This window comes from Coregonus lavaretus (genome assembly GCF_964263955.1).
Source record: "Coregonus lavaretus genome assembly, chromosome: 24".
NCBI lineage: Eukaryota > Metazoa > Chordata > Actinopteri > Salmoniformes > Salmonidae > Coregonus > Coregonus lavaretus.
Genome location: NC_140011.1, coordinates 10,037,411 through 10,055,622, shown reverse-complemented (window position 1 = coordinate 10,055,622; position 18,212 = coordinate 10,037,411). Strand labels below are relative to the sequence as shown.

The 18,212-nt window shown below is 42.2% G+C and overlaps 1 protein-coding gene across 1 annotated transcript in view; it reads left to right on the top strand.

Moving 5' to 3' along the window:
- Positions 1–957: 957 nt before the first annotated feature.
- Positions 958–18,212, top strand: part of LOC311099783 (microtubule-associated protein 1B-like) — a gene marked incomplete at its 3' end in the record, with an annotated part of 59,317 nt that continues 42,062 nt past the window's right edge. Inside the window, exons 1-2 of the mRNA XM_084140530.1 lie at positions 958–1,219; positions 5,350–5,451. Coding sequence (XP_083996656.1) covers positions 1,036–1,219; positions 5,350–5,451 — 286 coding nt within the window. The 5' untranslated portion in view covers positions 958–1,035. The remainder of the gene's footprint in view (positions 1,220–5,349; positions 5,452–18,212) is intronic.

Here is an 18,212-nt window from a genome sequence, read left to right as displayed (position 1 = left end):
AGAACTGAAAAAGTATGTGCGAGCAAGGAGGCCTACAAACCTGACTCAGTTACACCAGCTCTGTCAGGAGGAATGGGCCAAAATTCACCCAACTTATTGTGGGAAGCTTGTGGAAGGCTACCCGAAACGTTTGACCCAAGTTAAACAATGTAAAGGCAATGCTACCAAATACTAATTGAGTGTATGTAAACTTCTGACCCACTGGGAATGTGATGAAAGAAATAAAAGCTGAAATAAATAATTATCTCTATTATTATTCTGACATTTCACATTCTTAAAATAAAGTGGTGATCCTAACTGACCTAAAACAGGGATTTTTTACTAGGATTAAATGTCAGGAATTGTGAAAAACTGAGTTTAAATGTATTTGGCTAAGGTGTATGTAAACTTCCGACTTCAACTGTAACTTACATTTTTTTTTAGTTGGATGTGACTTCTCATTTAGTTTTGAGTCAGTACCACATAAACATTTTAAATAATAATGACTTTTTATTGACTTTGAGTTTAATTTACTAGAAGTATTGGAGTAAAAAATGCCTTGGGGTTTACAGTGTAGAGGTAAATGTTTGGGGGTAGATTTGGAATTCAGCATAACTAAAACTATGCAGGTTCTAGTAACACTATCCGAAGTTTTGGAAAAAAGGGTTCTTTGATGATTCTTTGGTAGGCAAGAATACATAGAACAATATATAATATTTCCCAGCATGCTCTATTGCAGTGAGATTTTCAGAATTGTTTGTTTTACTTTAATATATGTGTTTTTGCATTTACATTGATTGGTTAATACATTTTATGCTACACAAAAATAAATAATATACCGTTTTCTAATCAGAGTCCAGGGAGTGCGCATGAGAGCACGAGCGCACCAGAGCACCGATTTCTCGTGTCCCGCTCCTCCCCCGGTTACAGATCATGACACAATGTCTAGGGGTATAAAAGCAGGACCACTCCTTTCACGGCGTACTGTAAGTCTGGTGACTATCACTCAGCTCCGTAGCCGGACAGGGACGTGTGCTGCCTGGTGTGGATGCGAGGATGGCGACGCTTGTGGAATCCGCAGAGATTGAGACTTTAAGCAGCTCCAGTAACGTTATGGCATCCCCTACGTCCGCGAGTCTCTCCCACCGTTTTGTTGACAACAAATTTTACCTGCTTGTGGTTATTGGGGAAATGGTCACGGAGGATCACTTGAAGTGTGCCATTGCGGATATAGAAAAAGGTAAGAACACTGAGGAATGCGATAGCGTAGTCCGATTTTGAGGATGTGGTGTAGGCTAGCCTATGATGGTAGCGGCAGCAGCAGCACTATGTGCTGAATGCTTTGTCATAGGCTACAACTATACTTTCTATCTTATTTGGAATATGGTGAGAATAACTAGCCTAGGCCTACATCATGCGCCAAGTCTGGATTCACGTTTTTGTAACTTAGTGTTATGCGTAAAGTAGCCTATCTCATTTTGGATGCATCCACTTCCATAGCCATTATAGGCTATAAAGCTATCAGGCAACCAGAAAAACGTGAAAATGATTGTGTTGTAGATGTGATGTTAAAGTGATGTGATATTGCTGGCTGCGCGCACGGCCCCTCCCAGTGTGGTATCTGAAAATCTGTGGTTAGCGCAAATCAAACAGATGGCATCGGTCCACACCTCAACACCCTTTCCCCTCACCTATCCTCCCTTCCTCCATCCACCGTTTCTATAGGACTGCAGGCTATACCTTTCCATAACATAATATATTCTGCAGTGTTACTTTAAATCAGTCACACACGTGGAAAAACTGTCGGGATTCGGGAATGATTCAGCATTCTTATTGTGCGTCAATAAGACATGTTATTGCTTTTCTTGGGGATGTGATGCGGACCAGGGGCAGGGTATAGACCACCGCGTCAATGCATTTATCTTGTTTTGGTTTAGTGCATCCGTTGTTTCGTTGTCGGAAATGAATTCATAGGCCTACTGTTATAGAGGAGTCCAAGCCTATATTGTCCCCTTTAACCATGCGTAAACCATAAAAAGGTATATATTTGTTATATAGCCTTGCTTCACTTTGCATTCGCACTTACTGAGACAGCATTTGTTCCACTGTGCCTACAGAACAACAAAGCAGGGTGTTGGCTAGGCTACTTATTGGCAGGTGCGCGCACTCCAATAGTTCCATCTTTTGAACAGGATGTTGCTTTATGTACATGCGTGATAACCCTCCTCTTGCTGCTGCATCTTAAATCATTCACCCTGCCCGCCCCAACGCGACCCATCCCATTCCTCATCCTTGCTTTCTCATTCCTGTATCCCGCTCTCTCTCATCCGACACCGGCATGTAGGCGTGGCCCACTCCGCACTGCGGTCCCTACGGAAAGTCTTAGGGAGCGCTATTCAAACAAAAAGAGCGTTTCGGAATGACTGTGCGTGTGTCGTCTGTCAGCATTGGCTGGGTCCTGTGTGGGCATACAGGTTGGCATGACAAGAAGAAGAAACTGTGGCGGAAGAAGAAATGTGTGGGCGGATGACAGCACCATGTTTCGTAAACTTGTGGAACAAAGGCGCATTGAAAAACCTGCTGAGGCCTACTGCACAGGAGTGATTAATGCCATGGTTTTCTCCTGTCTTTTATTGTTTACAGTATCAACACACTATTAACAGAATTGCATGGATTATAAAAACAACATATGATAGAATCCAACGCGTTCATATTTTAGGCCATATTCATTCAATTACTGTTTATGCTTATTAGATGGGGCCTACTATATTTTGAAGAGGTTTTCAGACATAGGCTAATTATTATTATGATGACAAATCTGTTCATATGCTTATGCCACAAATGCATACTTTACATACATTCCCTTGGGGATTTTGAAAGGGAAAACTAGACATTTGTTTATAAACCTATTATTATTACTTTATTATTATTCATATTATTATTCATATTATTATTATTATTATTATTATTATTATTACTATGTGTTTGATTGCGTAGCCTATTATGTGAGAAGTAACTTAATCGAAAAAACGTACTTAACTTGTTGCATGTGTTGTTAAATCTCTGTGGTTTGAATGGGTCATGTCAGATATCAATCAGGAATTGGATACAGCTGCATCATGCTGTGCACACAGTTCCAGGAACACTTCGTCATCTTCTAGCAGGGCATTTTTCTCTCCTGATGAATCGGTCAGCGCAGACCAGGCTTCACCCTTTGGCTTTCTACTGTTTCTGCCTTCACCTGTTTGTGTCTTCGCCTATGTAGTTGTATCTATGATCGTATGCTATCTATTCATGTTTTTTCTATGTTCTGTTTATCTGTGAATGAACCAATGATATCAGGCCACACCCAGCCATGATTACAGACACCTGTGTGTGTCCTTTGACACTATATAAAACGAGTGACCCGCAGTGTTTGTCATTATACCCTGCTGAAGACAGCTTGTCTGTCGAAACGTTGGTTATTAAGTAATTAAATGATTGCATCTGAGCTCCTAGAGTGTGCCGCTCTCCTTTTCTTTTGCATGTGTCTTCACCACATCCATGATGTTATCCCAGGCCCTGACTGTGTCCAGACTGCTCGTCAATACATGTTGCACCTTATTTTGTCCTATAGGCCTACTGGTTGTTATCTGCATTGTGGGGTCAATGTTGTTACTGTTTATTATATATATATATATATATTGAGCTTGCGTTGGTGTGGTTTTGTATTTGAGAAATACAGGAAAGTTTTCTATTTTCCAATAAAGTTCATCAGAGTTTAAACAAACCTAGTTTCATTACAGTAAGCAGCAGTGCATTGCTTGCTATTTGTGGTTTTAGGCTGGGTTTCTGTATAGCACTTTGTGACATCTGCTGATGTAAAAAGGGCTTTATAAATACATTTGATTGATTGATTAAACCCTGGTTATCATGACTCAGCCTTGGCCAGCAGCACCACCCACAGCCCCTGGCAAACTGAAGCTAATGCACTTTATAGATATTTCCTGTTATATATTTCCTCTCTCATGCCAAATGGTATGTTTTCATTCTAGGACAGGCCCAATGAACTGGAAGAGTGAGACCAACGTTTAATAGATGCTGGTGACAACATTGAGACTTATACATTGAACAAATCTGAACCTGTTGCCAACCCAGCTAACACATTTGGTTCCTTGGAAGTTGTGGGAATGTACATTTTTGGTTTCTCATTGGTTCTGGGAATGAAGCTATGTGTTACCTGACCGGTTAAAATTGAATGTTTTTTTAATGTTCTGAGAATGTAAGAGAAAATGTAGTCTGTTCTGAGAATGTTAATTTTTATGTTGCAGGGAGGTTCTGAGAACGTTTTCCTTTCCTGAGAGGTTTTATTTACCTTCTGAGAACAGAAATTATAGGTTATTTGAAGGTAATTAAATAATGTTCTGAGAACATGTTTCAATTAGTCTTTTAATAACACTGCTAGCTTAGTTTGGGTTAACGGTTTTGAACTCCAGGCACAGATAGGACACATGGAAATTCATATGCTTAGGCATTAATCATGCAAACACATAAATGTTTTATTGTGGCACGGCGTCAGTGAAATTCAAATCTATGATCTCCTGTTCTCTATCCACTGCACCACCAGGATGGAGCTAGCATTACATGTTTTTTTAACTCATACAAAGCTGTTCATTTTAGTCTATTCAAACAGACCCCATTTCAAAGGAAACAAATGCTCATTAAGATCAGGTGTGGCCAATTAGTGGGCGCGGCCAACACACCTGAACACACTTAACAAGATTGACGATAGAGAGAGTTTTGTTGATGCTGAGAACGGAATGTAATGTTTTTAAATAACATTCTTAGAACGTTCTTTGAACATTACTAATGTTTTCTTGTGTTTTTTATGGGACGTTTTCTTAATGTTCTGAGAACATTACTTTAAATATAACCATGAGGAAACCTGCAGAAAGCATTATGCTGAAGTACTGAAATTCCAACAGAAGAACATTGTTTCTTAACATTGTCTGAACATTCTGAGAACATGACTTTAAATAGAACCATGAGGAAACCTGTAGGAAATGTTATGCTGAAGTACTGAAATTCCCACTTAAGAAACATATGGTTCTCAGAACATTATGTGCCAGCTGGGTATCCTGCAGCATTCCTAGAACGTTGTTGGAAGGTTGTATTCAAAATATCTATAGGACAACCACGCTCTCACCAAGCTCTAAGAAACATATGGTTCTCAGAACGTTATGTGCTAGCTGGGAAGGCCCTTGATGCAACATGTATGGGGAATATTCATAGTGTGCCAGCCTCTGCCTGGCTAGCCTAGTGATAGAAATAGTGCGTTTTTGCACTGATGTCTTTCTGTTCCTTGATCTTTTTGTTTTGTTTTCTGTGCAGGGATTCGCTCATGGGACACCAACCTCATCGACTGTAACCTAGACCAGGAACTCAAGCTCTTTGTCTCCAGACATTCAGCCCGTTTCTCTGCAGACGTACGAGGTAAGGTCAAGCACAAAACAAACGTGAAGATGTGACAATGCACTATTGTCAACTTTACAGTCAATGCATGTTTAATGTAGGATATTCACCTTTACTTCACTTCTTTACAATTTCAGAGGATGCCTCTCTCTCTCTTGCTCTCTCTCTCCTTCTAACGCTCTCTCTGTACCTTGGTTAGGTACTAGGTGCAGTAACCCCCACCAGTGTTTAGTGTGTGATCTCTGTGCTGTCTGTGATTGTATTATGTATCCCTGGATCTGCAGTGTCAACAGTGAGCTCGGCTGTCTACCTATAGCGTGGGCAATAAAGGAGTGGTCCTGATGGACTAATGACCCTATAGCTAGCAGGACATGTGGTGTGGCAGTGGACAGGGTGCCCTTGTCCGGGAACAGACGTGCAGCCGACCGTTTGGCTTCACAAGGGGTCCCATTTTATAGGCCTTATTCCATACTAATAACCTACTTAATATCCATGCTATTACATTGGAATATACAGCTTTTATTACTATGGAATATTGTCTCTGTATTGTAAAGTATAACCCATACAGGTCATGATCAGCTAGGCTTCTCATTGGCCTGATGGCTCCAGCCATAAGAGAATAGATGACAGGTGTCGTGGTTTGTGTTAATTACAAGCACACACCTACCTGGTGTAAGTTTTAACTGCACCTAGCCAAAGGCTATAGATTAATTGTTTTACTGTCCTTGGAAGAGACTCTGCTTGGTAAACACACTGAATGAAAGACACTTGTAAAATGTTGATGGCCTCCCACAGTAGAAATAAAGAGGGGAGCTGGGTGACACTCGAAATATGGAAGCCAAACCCTTTTTCCCATAATATTGTGACATTAAGTTTGTGTATCACAGACCAGCTAGTAAATCACCAGTCTGCCCTCCTAAGAGAGGGGCGTTTATCACAGTGAAGGTCTGTCTTTTGGCTGAGGAGCTGAGGGCTATGTCGTTTGAAAGGGATTAGTGCCAATGAAGGGTGCGTGGTCTTGTTCTTCTGTCCTCTTGGGGACCTAAAATCCCCAAAAGCCCCCACAAGGATAGTAAAACAAGGAACATTCTCCCTCGTGGGGACATTTCCCACCTCCCCACGAGTACAAAAGCTATTTTAAGCTCAGGGGTTAGGTTTAGGGTTACAATTAGGGTTAGAATTATGGTTAGAGTAAGGGGTTAGGCTTAGGGTTAGGAGTAAGGGTTATGGGTTAAGGTTAGGGTTAAGGTTTAGGGGTTAGTGAAAATATGAATTATTTTTGGGGTCGCCATGAGTATAGAAAAACAAGCGTGTTTGTGTTTGTGTGTGTGTGCCTTTATGATCTCACTTCTCTGACCTTGGGCTGTGTCACTGTCAACTGAAAGCTGGTGAATCAGCAGCAGTTTGTATATTTACATACCTAAAGGTTGTCAATGATTGTGTGATGTTGGGATATCCTTTGTGGATGCAGTGGAATACATTGAGGCATGCTACATTCAAATAATATGAAATCCTCACAAACAAACCTCATAGATGCTAAATATAGATGAAAGCCAAAGCCATGTATTACCATTGTGGTCCACACTGGATTCTAGCTGTGTGGTAAATTTAATTCGTTTTCAGGTGTCTAGCCAAAATACACTTTGACACTTCTAATGTCGACCGCTAAACAGTGACACAGCAGGGGTCAGTAGCCATTTTACTTTCACCTCACTGAGCATGAAAGCCTTTAAGTGGGGTGCACTCTGTCCTCCTCTTTATTCCTCCTGTTATCCCTCTCGCTCCTCCAGACAGCCTCGCCCTCTCTTCCGCTGTGTGTGTGTGTGTTGCCGAGCAACGCTGCCCAGGTGCAGATGCACAGGAGACCCATGGGTAATTAGTTGGATGAATCCCCCAGTGGCCTGGGTCTGGGTCTCACAATAAAAGTATGGAGGGAGGGATAGAAGGAGGGATGAAGGGATGGAGGGAGTTAGGGAATGAGAGATAGATGAACTCCCCAGTAGCCTGGGTCTGGGTTTCACAATAAAAGGAGGGAAGAGAGGGATGCACTGTAAAAATATATGTATATGTACAATTGGATTGTGAATTTGCTCAACACAATAGCGTTGAAGTTGATTCAACATAGAATTGTAATGCAACCAGCTGCAATAGAATTGTGAGTTGGCTCAACATTTGGGCATAGAGCTGAGCCAACATACATTCTCAAGTTAAATTGTATGTTCACTCAACTTTGAATTTTAGGTTGAGTGAACATACAATTCAACTTGAGAATGTATTCTACCTTATTTGCATATTTCCCAGAGTGCCTTTCCAGTGAATTGTAGTTACCACCCATTTGTTAGCGACAGAGTCATGGTTGTTGTATTCAATGGTTTTCAGTACTTTAGCCTTCTAAGTGAATATGTTATCTTTAAAAATAAATGCTTTATGACAATACATTACATTTATCATAAGGATTTTCTTTGAGAGTTACACCCTAACACAGTGGTCGGAAATTGTTGGTTAAGAAATCACATTATGCTGGCTTGCAAAGTGATGTGTAGTTACTATAGCAATCCAGCCAAAGAGAGAATATCCAACTATTTTAATCACCCGCAACCTGCATACAGAATGACTGCCAGGGTAGAGAATATTGATTATTGAGACTACCTTAATCAAATAAACTGGAACAGCCATCTCAGTAACAGGTGCAATAAGTCCAACTACTAAATGATTAGATTATTAAAAAATATATGTTATTTATGTTTGTGTAGCATACGATTAATCAACCAATCAAAGTACATGGAAAAACACAGGTATTGAAACAAACAATTCTGAAAATCAACCTGAAAGTGAGCATGCTGGGAAATATGATAATGATGGGCGTGGTTGAGTTGTTTTGAACAAACATGAATTTGTAATTTCACTCAACAAGATTGTTTAAATTCAGCTGATTTTGAGCAGAGTTTGTTGACTCAACACACTAACACATTAGCTCAAATTCTTGTCCTTCTGAAGTCCACTCAAATCGCAAAATTACGCTGATTAAGCAATTGGTTAAGTTGGCTTTTTTACAATGTGGAGGGAGAGAATAATAAGTGGTGTAAAGTCTAATAACATAGTAAGGATGATTTATGATAAGCTTCTCATCTAGTATTCCCCACAACCAAAAATGTAATTAGATATGATATAAATATATAATATGCTCCCAAGAGATAATTGACTAGAAATGTCATTACCATTTTGCATACTGTATAAATTATAGTGTTTTTCATGTTGAAGAAAGTACTGCTGGTGTGCTTTTAAACTGATTTCATTGTGCTGTAAATTGGCCTGGTTTTAACCCCGCTTCCCCAATAGACACAATTATTAACAAACAACATTAAGCAAGTGCACCTGTTCTCATGTTGGTCCTCAGTTAAGAGCTATGAAAACATCAAAAGCGTACCATACTAATAACGTTATCACACATGGTTAATAAAAACAATTTAATCATGGACAATCCTTGATAACAGAGTATTTGTATTTGTATTTATAATGGATCCCCATTAGCTGCAGTCAAGGCAGCAGCTACTCTTCCTGGGGTCCAGCAAAATTAAGGCAGTTATACATTTTAAAAACATTACAATACGTTCATAACAGATTTCACAACATATTAAGTGTGTGCCCTCAGGCCTCTACTCTACTACCACATATCTATAGCACAAAATCCACAGTACATGTGTGTATAGTGCGTATGTTATTGTGTGTTTGTTTGCATGTGTCTATGTTTGTGTTGCTTCACAGTCCCCGCTGTTACATAAGGTGTATTTTTATCTGTTTTTTAAATCTAATTTTAGTACTGGCATGACTGACTTGATGTAGTCATGGCTCTATGTAGTACTGTGCGCCTCCCATAGTCTGTTCTTGACTTGGGGACTGTGAAGAGACCTCTGGTGGCATTTATTGTGGGGTATGCATGGGTGTCCGAGCTGTGTGCCAGCAGTTCAAACAGACAGCTTGGTGCATTCAACTTGTCAATACCTCACACAAATACAAGTAGTGATGAAGTCAATCTCTCCTCCACTTTGAGCCAGGAGAGATTGACATGCATATTATTAATGTTAGCTCTCTGTACACATCCAAGGGCCAGCCGTGCTGCCTTGTTCTGAGCCAATTGCAATTTTCCTAAGTCCCTCATTGTAGCATCTGACCACAAGACTGAACAATAGTCCAGGTGCGACAAAACAAGGGCCTGTAGGACCTGCCTTGTTGATAGTGCTGTTAAGAATGCAGAGCAGCGCTTTATTATAGACAGACTTCTCCCCATCCTAGCTACTGTGGTATCAATATGTTTTGACCATGACAGTTTACAATCCAGGGTTACTCCAAGTGGTTTAGTCTCCTCAACTTGCTCAATTTCCACATTATTCATTACAAGATTTAGTTGAAGTTTAGGGTTTAGTAAATGATTTGTCCCAAATACAATGCTTTTAGATTTTGAAATATTTAGAACTAACTTATTCCTTGCCACCCATTCTGAAACTAACTGCAGCTCTTTGTTAAGTGTTGCTGTCATTTCAGTCGCTGTCGTAGCTGATGTGTATAGTGTTGAGTCATCCGCATACATACATTTTACATTTTAGTCATTTAGCAGACGCTCTTATCCAGAGCGACTTACAGTTAGTGAATACATATTATTTTTTTATACTGGCCCCCCGTGGGAATCGAACCCACAACCCTGGCGTTGCAAACGCCATGCTCTATCAACTGAGCTACATCCCTGCCGGCCATTCCCTCCCCTACCCTGGACGACGCTGGGCCAATTGTGCGCCGCCCATGAGTCTCCTGGTCGCGGCCGGCGGCGACAGAGCCTGGATACATAAACACACTACAAAGGTAGACATACTCAGGTTATTTTTATTAGTACAGGGTGAGCTGCACACAGTGGACTTCCAACTAGGGCACAACACCTCAGTGCTAACAGTATTACTCTGGTTCATAGGCATATGAGTACTGCATACAATAGCTGTAGGATCAGCAGAGGCATTCCGGGCAGTAAGAGGGACATAAATTAGATTATTTACATTGTGTTTTCCAAAAACCTCTAGGATAATGTACATTTGCTGAATCATTATGAACACTCAGTGACACAATTAGCTGGACTTGGGTCATTGGTAAGTCATTGTCTCAACACAGCCTTATAATGCTGTGAAAGGATCCAGGAACCCAAATGATTTGGGTGGATCCCATCCTCCTTATAATACGAGCTTTGTTTCCAGAAGGTATCAAAATTGTCAATAAATGTTACACCCACAGAGCTGCAATAGTCTTGTAGCCAGTTATGGAGGGCTAAAAGTCTGCTGAACCACTCAATGCCACGATTTAAAGAGGGCAGAGGGCTAGATATTATGGGGCGTTTGTTGGTGTCAAGTAGAGACCCAATCAGTTCTTTAAAATCCATGTTCAGCTGTTCTGATCTACCCTTCATAATGTAATTTGACTCCACATGAACCATGATAGTATCAGCCCCCGGTGACTGACTCACAGCCTCGGGAATCAACCTGGTGATGTCTTGAACTTTTTCCCCAGGAAAACACAAAGTCTTTGCCCCAGGTACAGATAAAGTAGGGAGAACAAGTATTTGATACACTGCCGATTTTGCAGGTTTTCCTACTTACAAAGCATGTAGAGGTCTGTCATTTTTTATCATAGGTACACTTCAACTGTGAGAGACGGAATCTAAAACAAAAATCCAGAAAATCCCATTGTATTATGAAATGAGAACCTGTTCTCAACTGGCTTACCTGGTTAAATAAAGGTGAAATAAAAAAATAAATAAAAGTATGATTTTTAAGTAATTAATTTGCATTTTATTGCATGACATAAGTATTTGATACATCAGAAAAGCAGAACTTAATATTTGGTACAGAAACCTTTGTTTGCAATTACAGAGATCATACGTTTCCTCTAGGTCTTGACCAGGTTTGCACACACTGCAGCAGGGATTTTGGCCCACTCCTCCATACAGACCTTCTCCAGATCCTTCAGGTTTCGGAGCTGTCGCTGGGCAATACGGACTTTCAGCTCCCTCCAAAGATTTTCTATTGGGTTCAGGTCTGGAGACTGGCTAGGCCACTCCAGGACCTTGAGATGCTTCTTACGGAGCCACTCCTTAGTTGCCCTGGCTGTGTGTTTCGGGTCATTGTCATGCTGGAAGACCCAGCCACGACCCATCTTCAATGCTCTTACTGAGGGAAGGAGGTTGTTGGCCAAGATCTCGTGATACATGGCCCCATCCATCCTCCCCTCAATACGGTGCAGTCGTCCTGTCCCCTTTGCAGAAAAGCATCCCCAAAGAATGATGTTTCCACCTCCATGCTTCACGGTTGGGATGGTGTTCTTGGGGTTGTACTCATCCTTCTTCTTCCTCCAAACATGGCGAGTGGAGTTTAGACCAAAAAGCTCTTTTTTTGTCTCATCAGACCACATGACCTTCTCCCATTCCTCATCTGGATCATCCAGATGGTCATTGGCAAACTTCAGACGGGCCTGGACATGCACTGGCTTGAGCAGGGGGACCTTGCGTGCGCTGCAGGATTTTAATCCATGACGGTGTGTTGCTAATGGTTTTCTTTGAGACTGTGGTCATTGACCAGGTCCTGCCGTGTAGTTCTGGGCTGATCCCTCACCTTCCTCATGATCATTGATGCCCCACGAGGTGAGCTCTTGCATGGAGCCCCAGACCGAGGGTGATTGACCGTCATCTTGAACTTCTTCCATTTTCTAATAATTGCGCCAACAGTTGTTGCCTTCTCACCAAGCTGCTTGCCTATTGTCCTGTAGCCCATCCCAGCGTTGTGCAGGTCTACAATTTTATCCCTGATGTCCTTACACAGCTCTCTAGTCTTGGCCATTGTGGAGAGGTTGGAGTCTGTTTGATTGAGTGTGTGGACAGGTGTCTTTTATACAGGTAACGAGTTCAAACAGGTGCAGTTAATACAGGTAATGAGTGGAGAACAGGAGGGCTTCTTAAAGAAAAACTAACAGGTCTGTGAGAGCCGGAATTCTTACTGGTTGGTAGGTGATCAAATACTTATGTCATGCAATAAAATGCAAATTAATTACTTAAAAATCATACAATGTGATTTTCTGGATTTTTGTTTTAGATTCCGTCTCTCACAGTTGAAGTGTACCTATGATAAAAAATTACAGACCTCTACATGCTTTGTAAGTAGGAAAACCTGCAAAATCGGCAGTGTATCAAATACTTGTTCTCCCCACTGTATATGTCTCATCATCGAACTCCATGATCCGGCCTCTGCCGTGTCTCGAAGCAGATTGCGAGGCCAGAGCCACAGAACTCACCTGAGAAGAGGGCTGCTGAGACGCCGGCTGCGTGCAGGCCACAACCGCCAAAGGGACAGAGCTCTGATCCAGAGAGCACGGCCCAGCGGAGGTTGGTTGTGGAGGCAGGCTGTGCCCAGGCAGTTGATTGACTAGGACAGGGAGCGGTAGCTGGAGGGTAGCTGCAGCGGTAGCTGGAGGGTCATCCACACCCATGGAAGGCACACCCAAGCCTCCAGCAGAGGACAGCTGATACAGGGGCTCAAAGCGATTTGAAAGTCTGAAGTCCGGACCCGGGGGAAGAAGGCAGGCGTGCCGAGAACGATTCTTCTCCTTCTTTCTGGTTTTTTATTCTTTCTTTAGCTGCATCCAGTTCAATACATTTTTCACAAATTAAGGTATCCATCGGACCTTTCCCCGTGACAACAACGAACATGTCACATATTATACATGTAATTGCTCGCGAGTCCCCAGCAGATTCAAATGAGTTTTCATTGCGGACACTGAGACTCAGATTTTCACTTTAAAATGTATGTCCAACCAAAACTAATGATTGCAAAGTTAAATAAACCATACAACTCTATGCACAATGACTAATTGTAACAATTTCTACAGAACATTTTACAAAAACACATTTACTTGAAGAACAGTACAGATGCAAAGTTTGGTAACAGAACGACAGTTTGTGCACAATACCCAAAGGACACTTTTCACCAAAACCACTAGTTATTGCTGAGAGGTTTAGGTTTCACAGAATAAATCAGGAAGAGGGAGAATCAGTGACGATGTTTGCTGATGCATTAAATAAACTATCAGAGCACTGTGAGTGTAATGCTGTTCTAAATGACACCATTAGAGACAGACTAGTGTGTGGGCTACGGAGTGAAGCTACACAAAAGAGACTATTGACTGAAAGTAATCTGACCTTGTCAAAGGCCATTGAAGTCAGTGTGTCCATGGAACTAGTTGCTAAAGAGGCTCAGCAGTTGAGTTAATCGGTAAAAGTGCACAGAGTTGCAACTGAAAATCTGAGACAGGGAAATCAAGGCACATGCTTCTGCAGGCATATCATTTACATGCTGGTGTAAGGACATGGATTTCTGAGCCTGTGATAAAAAGGACCACATCGAACGAGTCTGCAGAAACAAAAAGAGCTCAGAGAAAATGTCAAAGACTGAAAAGAAGAAAGAGACATTCCAGGAGCATATCATTCCTTCTGGTGAAGAGAAGCCGATCGCTTTCGCATCGAGGACATTGAACAAAGCAGAAACTAACTATGCACAGATAGGACGAGAAGCCCTAGGCATCGTTTTTGGAGTGCATTAGTTTCACCAGGATCTGCACGGGAGGAAGTTCACCCTTCTTACAGATCATCGTCTGCTGACGAGCATCTTTGGACCGCATACTAGGATTCCGTCACTTGGTGCAAGCAAATCAAATAAGAAATCGAATCAAATTTGATTTGTCACATGCTTCGTAAACAACAGGTGTAGACCAGTGGAGGCTGCTGAGGGGAGGACAGCTCATAATATTGGCTATAAAGGTACGAATGGAATGGCATCAAACACATGGAAACCATGTGTTTGATGTATTTGATACCATTTCACTTATTCCGCTCCAGCCGTTACAAAGAGCCCATCCTCCCCAATTAAGGCAGCACCAACCTCCTGTGGTGTAGACTAACAACACAATTCTTACAGGCTCTGCCCAACAATGCAGAGAGAAAAAAAGAGAAATAATAGAAAAATAATAACACAAGGAATAAATACACAATGAGTAACGATAACTTGGCTGTATACACGGGGTACCAGTACCGAGTCGATGTGCAGGGGTACGAGGTAATTGAGCTAGATATGCACATATACAGTTGAAGTCGGAAGTTTACATACACTTAGGTTGGAGTCAATAATACTTGTTTTTCAACCACTCCACAAATGTCTTGTTAACAAACTATAGTTTTGGCAAGTCGGTTAGGACATCTACTTTGTGCAAGACACAAGTAATTTTTCCAACAATTGTTTACAGACAGATTATTTCACTTATAATTCACTGTATCACAATTCCAGTGGGTCAGAAGTTTACATACACTAAGTTGACAGTGCCTTTAAACAGCTTGGAAAATTCCAGAAAATGATGTCATGGCTTTAGAAGCTTCTGATAGGCTAATTGACATCATTTGAGTCAATTGGAGGTGTACCTGTGGATGTATTTCAAGGCCTACCTTCAAACTCAGTGCCTCTTTGCTTGACATCATGGGAAAATCAAAAGAAATCAGCCAATTGTAGACCTCCACAAGTCTGGTTCATCCTTGGGAGCAATTTCCAAACGCCTGAAGGTACCACGTTAATCTGTACAAACAATAGTACGCAAGTATAAACAGCATGGGACCACACAGCCGTCATACCGCTCAGGAAGGAGACGCATTCTGTCTCCTAGAGATTAAGCGAAAAGTGCAAATCAATCCCAGAACAGCAAAGAACCTTGTGAAGATGCTGGAGGAAACAGGTACAAAAGTATCTATATCCACAGTAAAACAAGTCCTATATCGACATAACCTGAAAGGCCGCTCAGCAAGGAAGAAGCCACTGCTCCAAAACCGCCATAAAAAAGCCAGACTACGGTTTGCAACTGCACATGGGGACAAAGTTTGTACTTTTTGGAGAAATGTCCTCTGGTCTGATTAAACAAAAATAGAACTGTTTGGCCATAATGACCATCGTTATGTTTGGAGGAAAAAGGGGAATGCTTGCAAGCCGAAAAACACCATCCCAACCGTGAAGCACGGGGGTGGCAGCATCATGCTGTGGGGGTGCTTTGCTGCAGGAGGGACTGGTGCACTTCACAAAATAGATGGCATCATGAGGAAGGAAAATTATGTGGATATATTGAAGCAACATCTCAAGACATCAGTCAGGAAATTAAAGCTTGGTCGCAAATGGGTCTTCCAAATGGACAATGACCCCAAGCAGACTTCCAAAGTTGTGGCAAAGTGGCTTAAGGACAACAAAGTCAAGGTATTGGAGTGGCCATCACAAAGCCCTGACCTCAATCCTATAGTACATTTGTGGGCAGAACTGAAAAAGTATGTGCGAGCAAGGAGGCCTACATACCTGACTCAGTTACACCAGCTCTGTCAGGAGGAATGGGCCAAAATTCACCCAACTTACTGTTGTGGAAGTCTACCCGAAACGTTTGACCCAAGTTAAACAATTTAAAGGCAATGCTACCAAATACTAATTGAGTGTGTGTAAACTTCTGACCCACTGGGAATGTGATGAAAGAAATAAAAGCTGAAATAAATCATTCTCTCTACTATTATTCTGACATTTCACATTCTTAAAATAAAGTGGTGATCCTAACTGACTTAAGACAGGGAATGTTGACTAGGATTAAATGTCAGGAATTGTGAAAAACTGAATTTAAATGTATTTGGCTAAGGTGTATGTAAACTTACGACTTCAACTGTAGGTAGGGATAAAGTGACAGCAGGATAGATAATAAACAGTAACAGCAGTGTATGTGATTAGTCAAAATAGTTAGTGCAAAAAGGATCATTGCAGATAGTCCAGGTAGCTATTGGTTAACTATTTAACTAACTATTTAGCAGTCTTATGGCTTGGGGGTAGAAGCTGTTCAGGGTCCTGTTGGTTCCAGACTTGGTGCATCGGTACTGCTTGCCGTGTGGTAGCAGAATGCAAGGGTGGGCTTTGTTGTTGTCAACACACACCTACGACATCAAGTTCTGCAAGTCTGAACTGCAATGCAACACAGATGGACTTTCCAGGTTGCCACTACCTGTGGTCAAGCCAGAGTCACACCAAGTAGACATCTTCTACTTCAGACAAGTGGAAAACCCAAGTCACTTCAACCCAAGTGCGGAGTAACACCAGAAACAACACTGTAATAAGTGATGGACATTATCATCAAAGGTAAAGACGCAGGAGATGCTCTGGAACTGAAACCTTACCTTTCCAGGAGAACTGAGCTGTCAGTACAGTCCGGTTGCCTGCTGTGGGGGAGGAGAGTAATCATTCTGCTTTCGCTGAGAAAACCAGTGTTGCAACAGCTACACTCAGGTCATTGTGGAATGGTCACATGAAGGAAATCACACAGCTACTTCTGGTGGCCTGACTGGATGGAAGTATTGAGGAGAAAGCAAAAACATGTTCCTCATATCAGCAGGTTCGCAATGTACATCATTGCACCTCTTCATCCGTGGGATTGGCCAGAGGAGGCATGGCAACGCATTCACGTTGACTTCGTAGGCCCATTCGAAGACAGAATGTTTCTTGTGGTTATGGATGCTCATAGCCAGTGGCCAGAGGTTGCCATCATGAGGTCTACTACTGCTGAGAAGACCATAGAGAAGTGTTTAGTTGGTTCGGATCGCCACTCCAACTCGTTAGCGACAACGGACAGCAGCTAGTGTCCCAAGAAATGGCCACGCTCCTACAGGTGAATGGCGTACAGCACTTCAGGTCTGCACCGTATCATCCATCTACCAACGGGCTGGCATAGAGGTTTGTACAGATGATCAAACAAGCCTTAAAGCGCCTCAGGGCCAAGGGACACTGCACTAACGCTTGAACAGCTTCCTGCTACCCTACCGGAACAAACCTTACGCAACCACCAAGGCATCGCTTCGACCGACTCAATCCTCCAAACGCAAAGGAGACTCTGCGACGTCAACAGGAGAGTCAAGTCAAATGTCGTGAACTGAGAGTAAAGGACAGAGCTTTCAATCCTGGAGAAACTGTATTAGCTAGGAACTACACTACATGGCCAAAAGTATGTGGACAACACCTCAAATTAGTGGATTCAGCTATTTCATCCACACCCGTTGCTGACAGGGGAATAAAATCGACTTTCCAACAAGTCAGTTCGTCAAATTTCTGCCTTGCTAGAGCTGCCCCGGTCACCTGTAAGTGATGTTATTGTGAAGTGGAAACGTTTAGGAGCAACAACGGCTCAGTGGTAGGCCACACAAGCTCACAGAACGGGACTGCCGAGTGCTGAAGCGCGTAAAAATTGTCTGTCCTCGGTTGCAACACTCACTACCGAGTTCCAAACTGCCTCTGGAAGCAACGTCAGCACAATAACTGTTTGACGGCAGCTTCATGAAATGGGGTTCCATGACTGAGCAGCCACACACAAGCCTAAGATCACCATGTGCAATGCCAAGCGTCAGCTGGAGTGGTGTAAAGCTCGCCACCTTTGGACTCTGGGGCAGTGGAAACGCGTTCTCTGGAGTGATTAATCACGCTTCAACATCTGGCAGTCCGACTGACAAATCTGGGTTTGGTGGATTCCAGGAGAACTCTACCTGCCCGAATGCATAGTACCAACTGTAAAGTTTGGTGGAGGAGCGATAATGGTCTGGGGCTGTTTTTATTATGGTTCGGGCTAGGCCCTTTAGTTCCAGTGAAGGGAGATCTTAACGCTACAGCATACAATGACATTCTAGATGATTCTGTGCT